Raw genomic sequence first — 10,684 nt, 5'->3', positions numbered from 1 at the left:
TCTGGGTCAAGGTGTTTATCCAACCCGCCCTCAGTCCCTCCAACAGTAAACAGGCCTCACAAGAGGCCCATTCAGCAGCAACTGGCAACCCGACCGACCTGCCACGTCTAAGCGTCGGTGTGTACAGCCGGCCCTGGGGTTAACGCTTCTCATTTCATTTCAAATGATCCACAAGCGGGAGACGTCAGACAGGAAGTAACTGGAGCGACATGACCGCCGCCGGTTTCATTCTAAAGTGCTGTTACCTTATCTCAGCTCGCACACCTGAACGACAGGCCAAAGGTGTTCAGTTCAGGGTGTGCCAGCCGGCGCATAGTAAAACGTAACTTTCCCATAGGCATATTATCCCGTATGAGGGGGGAGCGGGGATCTGCGGGGTGAGGGGAGTCCATGGGAGTTCGGGCTGCTTGGAGACACGCGGGTCCATCTCCCAGAGCATCCCGGCGGACAGGTGTCCGGACATTATCTTTGGAAGTTGTCCTGAAAAGGCACCGGCGGTGTGTGTGCGCGGCCGCCGCGGGCTTCCTGCTCCTCCTGGCGGCCTGTGCGCTGTACCTGCCGGACCAGGCCGCCCCGCAGCAGCAGCAGCCGCCACCGCCCGAGGTGACCCTCCTGATCTGGACGCATCCCTTCGGGGAATACCGCGAACTTCCGGACTGCCTGCAGCTTTATCAGATCCGCGGGTGCAAGATCACGGACGACCCATGGGCGTACCCGCAGGCCGACGCCGTGATCATCCACCATCGGGAGATCGTCAGCGGTGACGCGTATCTCCCACCGGAGCCGCGGCCCGACGCGCAGAAATGGATATGGATGAACTACGAGTCCCCCACGCACACGTCCGAGCTGTGGCTCCTGGAGGGCGTCTTCAACCTCACCCTGACCTACCGGACGGACTCGGATATTTTCCTGCCTTACGGCTATCTGGTCCCCCGGGCGCGCGCAGCGGACGGGGCTCCTGACGGCGGCCAGCTCTCACTCTCAAGACGCCCGCGTAAGCGCTTCGTGGCCTGGGTGATCAGCAACTGGTCGGCGACCCACGCCCGAGTGGGCTTCTACCTGCAGCTCCGCGAGTTCATCCGAGTGGACGTGTACGGGCGCGCCGGGCGGCCGCTGCAGGGGGGCGGCGACAGCGTGGTGCGGATGCTGCGGCGCTACATGTTCTACCTGGCGCTGGAGAACTCGCAGCACACCGACTACATCACGGAGAAGCTGTGGAACGCGGTGCTGGCCGGGGCGGTGCCGGTGGTTCTGGGACCGTCCAGGCAGAACTACGAGCGCTTCCTGCCGGCGGAGGCGTTCATCCACGTGGAGGACTTCCCCACGGTGAAGGAGCTGGCCCGGTACCTGCTGGCTCTGAGGGGCGACCCGGCCCGGCTGAGGCGGCGGCACCTGGACTGGAGGAGGAGCTACAGCCTGAGGCAGCCGAGGTTCTGGATGGAGCACTACTGCATGGCCTGCAGGGCGGTGAGGAGGGCCAGAGGACGGACTCAGACGGTGACAGACCTGTGGAGGTGGTTTCACTCATGAGAACAACGATTCACTTTTAATTTATAGATGAGAACGTTCTGGGAGTTCACCTGGATTTTGCTGCTGAGGATTTTTCACTCATTTTCACATCAGTGTTGATTGTTTTTAAGTGGACTCACGCTTATTTGACTGTTTAATTCCATAAAGTGAGCAGTCACCAATTATAACACAAGCTGTAAACATTGCATTTGATCAAATCACCAAATACACATCAAATATGTTGCTCAATGCTCTACTCACTACTCATCAAAAGCAACTTAGACTGGTAGGAACTCTGTGTTTCGACATCTTTGCAGTTCTCTGGAGGTTTGTTTCTGGGTTTGTGGTGCATAGAAACTAAATGCTGCATCTCCATGTTTGGTTGCCACTCAAGTCCGATCTATACGTCATCCGGGCGTTAAAAAAAATACATAATAAAGTGACAGAACTGACTGGTATCAGATTCATTTTTGACCAAGCCGAGGTTCTTATCTAAACAAAATAATAAAATAGCTGCAACAGATGACGATGCTGCCACCGCCATCAGCATCATGAGCATCATCATGTTTGAGTGTGGCGCTCAAACATGATGCTGCTGCTTTGTGCCAAACGCACCACTGTTGATTTAACTTCCTGATACTGAATCGGGTAATTCTCACTTGAGTTTGTTATATCGACATGCATCCCTTTAGCTTTTAATCAAACATTAAGTATTTCCTCTGCGCAATCTGTTAAGGCTGTAACTCAGCAGGTCTGTTGACAGGAGTATACATCTGCTTTTGTTTGTTTATTTTATGGATTATTTAAAATTTTACACCTCGTTGTTGTTTCAGAATCAATTGCCTTGTCGAACTGGACGCATGTTGTTGCTGTGAGGGCAGGGGACAACTTTTGCTCCCAGTAAATGATCTAATGCTCCAGCAGCTGCTGGAGGCGCCGATGGTTAGCAGCAGTAATGATCTCAGAAGGTCAGAACAGCCAGGCCCCCCGGATCCCATCTAAATCCCATTCCTGAAGTCGCTCCGAGTTACAGCGAGGGCCTCAAAGTCACATTCGCTCTCGCTGCGTTTTAATCACGGATCCACTCACTCATTCTTACAGCTCGCTGGACTGCAAACGACTCAGAAACAACCAATCGCACGATCCTGTTGCTGCGTCAGGCCCAAGCAAACGTTGTTTGCTTGTTCCGGGTTGTATCCGTGGCTGATCGTGACATCAACGAGGAGACTGTAGGACAAGAAGGCAGACAGGCTGAACAGGTTGAACACGAATGTTTTGTTTTGCAGCTGAGTCACATATGATGAGTCCTGTCCAGGACGCAGAAGATCACGCAGTAATTTTCCATCATGTTCAGGGGCTGAAGCTGCGTTTGCTTCGAGCAGACAGACTGAAGTGAATGTTTCTGGATGGAGGAACACGGTGAACCTGCGGAAAGCCCGCTCAGAGAGCGAACATCCAGACCCTCGCCTCTTGAGGCTCGAACCGGGGGTGTTTTGCAGCCGTTCGGCTTTAATGTGACTGTTAAGCTGGTTCTGCTGATCAGACACCGGATCTCCTCTCGTCTTCTCTGACGTGTGTCTGGTTTTCAAACAGAAACACGCTCCCAGCGCGCAGAGCCCGATTTTACAGCTCAAACAAGATTTGGAGACAGAAACTGCGTTGCTGTACTGCCCCCTCTGGCCACTTGAGATCACTGCAGTCCACCAGCAAGAAGGACCTCAACGACTCATAGCAGCTTAAAACTGACTAGACATTTCTGTTAGGGTAAGAAAGGGAGAATTTATACACACAAATATGTGTAGTAAATAAGTATAAGCATGAATAAATTTGATGTACTTATATTTTTAAGGTCATGCCAAGTTTTTTTGGAACATATTTAACAGTTAAAAAAAAGAAAGAAAGTACCAAAGGATATTCTCTGGTATGGAACAAGTTCAAAATGAAAAGCTATTGTTCAGGTAGTTTCTTGGTGATGCTTGATAGTTAATGTACAACAGCACTGTTCAAAGTTGCGGTTTGTGGGCTGTTTTGAGGCCTTCTGAATGATTTTTGCGGCCCGCGAGTCAGCTTATCTCAATATCGCCATTTCACAACGAGAACAAAGAAGTTGTTAAAGTCTGGAGGTTGGAGCAGATGAACAATAAAAAGAAAAATGTCATCAACGAAATTCAAAATCTCGAAAGATTTTTTTTTTTTTAAGATGCTACATGCTACGTAGGCTAACACACAAGTCATCTTTCGTTACCCGTGTTTTTTCTTGGAGGTTAATTTCATGGTAACAGCGACTTGTGCTCTACAAAAACAGACATGAGAGCATCCATTCATTAAATCCGGTTAATCCTTTTGTTGTTGCCGGCAACAGACTAAACAAAACTTCCAGACCAAGACAATAGAAAGCAATGAATCCCTCCACAATCTGGAAATGTTCCACCTTTCCTTTGGTAAGGCGAATGCGCAGGACTGAGGTATTTACGACAAAAAAAATCTACCACTTTGTCTGTTTTGTTAAGACATTGCATGTTTAGTTTATGTTCAGTAGGTAAGAATAATAAAAGCCACCCTGTACTTAGTTTTAAACATGCTGAATGTTTGAAAACTGCAAATATCTTTGGTCTGTGAATACTCTACTTTTCTGAAAACAGTCAGAGTATCATCATATCCCTGAATGTAATACTTTAGGTCATTTAATTCATTTTTATGAACAAGATCAGGTAGATAAGTTTCAAATATAGCATTCTAAACCTGACAGGTCAAAAAAAAAAACATAGAGACTCAAACAAACACCTGCGTTGATAGTTGGATAATTGTCACTCAGTAAATCGTAGCAAAAGGACATTTAAGCAAAGAACAGAAATATATAAAATGTATGAATTTGAATCTGTGTGTAAAGTCCTTTAAAAAAAGAAATAATTGAGGTTGTTGAGGTGTAATCATCTCCACAAACGGCCTCAGATTAATATAAAACACGCTCCCCAGGTCATCTTAGAGAAATTTCAGATGCTGCCTGGTTACATTAATGACAAACTGAATATCACCTGAATCTAGGTCAATGCGGCGCTCAGCTGTTTTTGTGCAACCGAATGCCTCCGAGCTGCGACTCTATCCGTGCTTTATCAGGAGCTGACCCCCGAGCATGCAGCTCCCAGCAGGAGGGAGCGCTTTCGCAGGAATTTGTCTGTTTGAGTTAAAGCGCTGCAGACGCATGAATCTGCAGGTTTAGAGATGGAGATGAGGCTAAAAAAAAAAAACAACAACAAAAAAAGAAAAAAAAAGTCAAAGTAGAGAGAATATGGATTAAAATACAGCGTTTCTTCCTCCTCGTTGCTCGCTGGAAGCACAAAACATCACCTGGTGCCACGGACTGACAGGTCAACAGGGCGTGAGGTGAAATACCAGATCGTGATTCCAGGGTAGAAACTACCTGCCATCTAAAAGTAGTCATGCCCTGAAGTGTTTCAGTTTTGTTCAAATTACCAAATTGATATTGCTGTAAAAACAGAAAATCTTACTAAGTGTTTTTGTTTTGGGTTCTAGCACAAATATCTTAGTACGCTTGAAATAAGACAAAACTGACTCATAAGTAACTTTTCAGCAACATAGGAGCCTGCTTTAAGTCAATAATTCTAAAAATATTAACACAAAAAAGTACTAGTTCCACTGATTATTTCACTTATAACATGGAAGAAAATGCCTTGTTGCAAGTATAAATTTTTACACATATGTGTAAAATTGAAATTCAGAGCACATTTTTCACCATGTTGTTCGGTAACAAAATTCAAATAAGACTTCATGAGTGTTTTTCCCCCCCCCCATAAATCTCAATTTCAGAAAGTGCTCAGCTGTCAAACAGATTCTCCCACCTGAGCTGTTGACATCTGCAGCTCCTTCAAAGTTTCCACAGGCTGTGTGTCAAATTAAGCCTGTCAGTTTAGAGGGTCTCTAATGCACCAAGATGTGCCTCCATATCATTTGTTGGAGACGTAAGCTCCTGTTCTCAACCCAGAACGGGAACATTTATACTTCACTCAGCAGGAATTAGAACAAACTTAGAATCCATATTTTATCGTTATCATTATAGTTTATCCAGAGAAACTCCTATTACTTTACCTTTTCTTTTATTTTGTTTGTATTTCCTAAAACTCACATAAAGCACTTTGAATTGCCTTGTTGCTGAAAATGTGCTGTATAAATAAAATAACCTTACCACCTTATTAAAGTGGGTACTTAAGAATGCGCACCACACTTTATTTTAATGTAAAAAAAAAAAAAAAAACAGCTAAAAAGCCAAGTATAATTTACATCTTAATTCACAATTTTGCCCTATTTGTGCCAGTATGTCACATAAAAGCCCAAGAAATCACTTTGTAGTTTGTGGTTGCATAGTGACACACTGTGGAAAACTTTAGATTTAGCAAAAGCAAAGCAGATTTAAAAGTGAGCACCGAAGAATACCGGGAACCGAATTTCATTTGGTTCATTTGGCGTCTTTAACAGAAAGCTACGACTCATCCCAGAGCCTCTTCCCAGACCTCCTTGTCAGCCACACACTGCCATTCATAACCTCGGCGGTCTCCCCCTTTCCCCCCCGGCTACAGACGCAGTAATCCCGTTTGTACAGCAACAGATGTTTCTCTTAAAAACATCCGTTCACTCCGCAGCAGAGAAGAAGAAGAAAAAGAAGAAGTCTGCTTCTTATTCTCCCAGGAGATGAAAGAGAGCAGCTTAATCACTATGAAATCGGACATATTTGGTTTGCAGGGACACATATTGACTTTCAGCACAGGCTTACTGTTCTTTAAAACGTAAACAAGCTTCGTCTTTTTTCCCCCTGCGTCTCCCTTTAAAGCAGAGCCGCCAAGCCGTGTTTTACGAGCAGGCTTTCATGTTGTGTACATGAAAAAGGCCACAGAAAGAAAGAGAGAGAGAGGAGAAGAAAATGCATATGACACAACAAATCCCCCCACCCAACACACTCACACACACATACACACACACACACCACACAAATAAACAGTGCATTGTTCCCATGGCAGCGTGGCGCATTAATCTGACGGCTGGTTTCCCATGGCTGTGTCTCCCTGCCCTGTAGACCTCCGCTCTGTCTCACTGATGGTTCCTGTGATTGCAATCATCCATCTTACTGTCAAAAGCAAAAAAAAAAAGGGGGGGCAAGAAAGTGTGTGTGTTGAGGAAGGGCGGGGGGATCACACACACACCGTCTCACTTTCTCTCCCTTGTGTCCGGGCAAACACGGCACCCCACCGAGAGCAGAGCAGAGCAGACGCGCGGACCAAAACAGCCTCGTGTGATTAACAGAGGGAACACGAGTGGGTGTGCATCTTTTTTTTTCTTTTGGTTGTTTCTGCCCCTCGTCGTGTTGCATGATCAGTCGCTAGAGTGTGCGCCGGGGAACGGTGGACACGTCTGATCTCGCAGCCCATCAAAAGCACCAGAGACTTGTTCCCTTGTGGCCAAGCAAGCGGGGGCCCCCTCACATCAACACGTCTCTGTTCAGTAGACAGGAAAAACAAGAGTGCAGAGGAGGAGGAAGAGGAGGGGTAGGGGGAGACAGAAACACAGATGAAAGAATTCATGAAGAGGCCAGAGAGGAGCGTGAAGACGCCTCGGAACCACGCTCGCCGCTCTCTGTTCTCGGGAGCTAATTGAGCAGCAAAAGTCAACTCTGATTCTTCTACGACCTGTGATCCTTTCTGCAGAGACCAGACGCCGGCCTGTGAAGAAAAGAAGCCAAGGAAATGTTTACAGGTCAACCAGTTGTTTACATGCTCTTCTATAGGCTCTCGAAAAAAGTGAGGCCAAGAGGAGGAAGGAGGCATGTTCCTGCTCGTCAGCAGTGTTGCTTGATTGTGAAACTTGTGCTGTAAAGTGAGGTTGTTATCGTCTGCATTGATGGATTCGATGTTTTTTTTTTGTAGAAGTGCTGAATTATCTCCAGTCAGAGAACATTTAGTGCCAGGTTGTTGAGTTTTGTTTTTTTTTAAAGGGGCTGTATTACTTTTTTGAGCTTTACATCATGCTATAATGTCATTCCCTCATCAAAAACACACATGGATTGTTGCCTTGATTCTTTTATGAATGTTTGAGAAATCATTTAATCTCTCGTTGCAAATATTCAGAGGCGCAAAAGGTCCGGTGGGACTGAGCCCCGCCTTCAAGGATGAAGCTCCTCCCCCCACTCAGCTCCTTCAGACTAGCCAGCTGCAGTTAGCAGACACCTGGTGAAAGTGACCATCAGCTGCTTGTCAGCGCAAGGCCGGTAAAAAAGTTGTTAAAGGTTAATAGAGGAGCCATGTTGTGATGACTTCAGAAAGAGCAGGATCTTCTTAAAGGGACAGAGGCCCAATTTCAAGGCATTAAATTACAAAGTAAAATTTCTTTTAAGTTATATTTGACATATGCAGCATTTTCATAACAACTGAAGGTAACATAGTTACTTGATTGTGCTATAAAATGGCACTATGTGCTCGGAAAATCCATAATACTGCCCCTTTAATTGAATAATGGAAGAAATTAAAAACAAAGAAAAATTATGATGCATCAACATTAATGCTGTCAGTCTTTGACCTATCAGGCCTTACTATCTCAAGGCCTGATAGTAATAAGACTAATAGTTAACAAGAGGAATAGGAATAAGAAAATGCATCCTGCAGTGATTTTCAGAAAATTGCATTAGGTGATTTTAGAAAATGAATAAATTAAAAACAGTCACGCTAAGCAAACATGAAGAATATTAATTTATTATAAGTCTTTCAGCAATTTCTGGAAGGCAGCCTTATTCACAAGAAGGAATACATGGATCAAAATCAATACTACAAATTCTTGACTCATGTCAGATCCTAATAATAATAATAATAATAATAATAACAAGCTAATGCCTTTGCCCAAGGGCAAGGCATTCTTCACTGTTTGATAAACTCACTGCAAATTGATTTTCTTTCCAGAACAGGTAAATGAGTAATTTCTGAATCATCCGTCTACCTATTCCAGGAAGCAGCTTGACTTGCATCTCTGTAATGTGAGGGTAGAATAACCCAAAGCAGTTATTTCTGCCCTTCTGAGTTTCATTTGAACACTTTGAGGTCTATAAACAGCTGATAGTGGCCAATAAAAACATGTCTGTTGTTAGAGGGGCTTTGACTTATTTTATTGTTATGTAGTTCTCTTTTTTATGGAGCAGTAAAAACTTAAGAGTTACAAATAACTAAAATACCAAACTCTGAACTGGACTCTGACGGAAACAATTCGCACACTCATCTGTTTATAGTTTGCATGTTTTGGTCTGCTTTCAACGCTGTCGTCATCAACAGACCCGCGGCTCCCACTCGACGCCGGCGAAATGTTTCGTACTTAGCAGGCGGGCGAGAGCCGAATCGATCCTCTCCTCGACTCCCGGCGGAGGAAAGCACGTTTCCCTCCCAGAAGGATTCCCCCCCCCCCGTGTGAAGTCTGTAATGGAGGAAGCAAGGATCGCTCCAGACGCGGTGGGGGGGGTTCACTCAGAAACCTCCGTCTCGATCACTGGGGAGACACGTCGCGCAATAAATCACGCCGGTTTAAACGGAGGTCTCAGAGGCAGCTTATTAAACAAGTCGATGTAACCCTGTCAAGTTTGCAGCTCTATCAGCTTCCAGGTGCATCGTGGGATGAGTGAGGGGGTCTGGCCCGAGATTCGGGGTCTCTTTCCTCTGATTTCCAGATGTTTGCTCCGGTTTATGTCACGCTGATGTTCTTGGAAGTCTTTCCCCCTAACAGCATTAACACAAACTAAAACACAAAAGAGACGATGGAAAACAAAGATTTTTAGATCGGTACAAAGTTGTTGTTTTTGTTTTTTTGTACTTTGTTGGGGAATGCAAAGGCCTGCAACCTAAGCCTCAGGAAAAGAGATAAATTCACTTATTTATCTTTTATCTGATGAAGGAAGGATGCCAGAACCTCCATTGTAATTTATGGCATACTTCTGTGTAAGGCAGCAGCAGCAGGGTGATAAAGGACAATAAATCATTTGGTGCGGAGGAAATGTTCAACATCTCTCTTCTACAAAGAACTTTTAATAGCAGGACTTATTCATGTCGAAGAAAAACAACAATAAATCTGGCAAGTACAGATACAAAGAACAGCTACGCATGTCCAGTTATAACAACAACAACAACAAAAAGCCAATATTCCCGTACAATTATTCACACAAATGCAAAATGATGCAATAACGTTAAAGGGGGACCCGTTTCTGCCGCCCGTTGACGCCTGCGGGCTGACGGAGGACTCGACTGGCCTGGTGGCGCTTCGTCTTCAGGCTGGAGAAACCCAGCGGGTCTAAAACGCTGCTGAATCCAGATCCTTCAGAGTTCTCTGCGCAAAGCAACAAACAGCAGACAGAAAAACCAGTCAGCAAGGACGCGTCCCTCCTCAGAGGAACAGTTTGGGATTCTGCGTTTTTCGCAGCAGGTGGACGCGGTGCGAATGTTCGTGTTCGAGAATTTGCTCCCATCTATTTCCTGCAGCCACTCGGTCTTTTGCAGGGTCGTAGCTGGTGTCTGTCTCAAACGGTCGATGGTTGAGACGCCGCATGCCTACACCGCACAGCGAGTCAGACGCAAACAGCCACACACGAACTCACTCGCAGCGAACTGCGACGGAGTCCCCTGCAAATCTAGCATGCAAGTTTTTATATGAGCGGCCATCTAAAGTTTTCAACCAGGATTCAGTCTACAACCTCGCCGATGACCACTATATGTCTTATCTAGTGGTTCATTTCCTAAAACAACCAAAAGGTGTAGTAAAAATGAACCTCCAGTTTTTATAGCAGACAAGTCCAATAAACAGAAGGAAGGTGTTTACAGTAATTACCTTTTGTTAGGTAGAACTATATAATATAGGCAATTCTTCCTAAGAACTTAGATGTAATTTTCCTGACACTTGCCAGGTACTTTACCCTAACTGGAAATCTTGGACAGCAACCTGTAAGTTGCATCAAAGTTGAATAAAATTACTCGGTGTATCTCTAAAAGTAACTTCTCATTTCTATGGGAACCACCATAGCTACAGGAAAGTAGCAGAGAAGTTTCATAGAAAGAACCCAGAAAGCTCAGTGTCAAGCAACGACACCGGCAAGTATTGAGAAAGTAACCATTAAAGTAATTAAAGGTTTAATGAA

General features: G+C 45.2%; 2 protein-coding genes across 3 annotated transcripts in view; one reads left to right on the top strand and one right to left on the bottom strand.

Annotated features, from left to right (window-relative positions):
- Nucleotides 1–369: 369 nt before the first annotated feature.
- Nucleotides 370–1,961, top strand: LOC102219176 (alpha-(1,3)-fucosyltransferase 4-like). The gene has a single exon (XM_005814175.2). It carries the CDS (start codon nucleotides 391–393, stop codon nucleotides 1,528–1,530), a length of 1,140 nt encoding a protein of 379 aa, XP_005814232.2. The 5' UTR covers nucleotides 370–390; the 3' UTR covers nucleotides 1,531–1,961.
- Nucleotides 1,962–9,561: 7,600 nt separating this feature from the next.
- Nucleotides 9,562–10,684, bottom strand: part of LOC102219436 (collagen alpha-1(XXVI) chain-like) — a 31,747-nt gene continuing 30,624 nt past the window's right edge. For both annotated transcript variants that reach the window (XM_023351901.1, XM_023351900.1), the window contains one exon: nucleotides 9,562–9,879. In XM_023351901.1, the coding sequence (XP_023207669.1) occupies nucleotides 9,740–9,879 (140 nt within the window). In that variant the 3' untranslated portion in view covers nucleotides 9,562–9,739. The remainder of the gene's footprint in view (nucleotides 9,880–10,684) is intronic.

Source organism: Xiphophorus maculatus, chromosome 18 (genome assembly GCF_002775205.1).
Source record: "Xiphophorus maculatus strain JP 163 A chromosome 18, X_maculatus-5.0-male, whole genome shotgun sequence".
Lineage (NCBI taxonomy): Eukaryota > Metazoa > Chordata > Actinopteri > Cyprinodontiformes > Poeciliidae > Xiphophorus > Xiphophorus maculatus.
This window is presented reverse-complemented; position numbering and strand designations above follow the sequence as displayed.

Coding starts and splice junctions, on each gene's coding strand:
- LOC102219176 (XM_005814175.2), top strand. CDS start 391: ATGGGAGTTCGGGCTGCTTGGAGACACGCGGGTCCATCTCCCAGAGCA.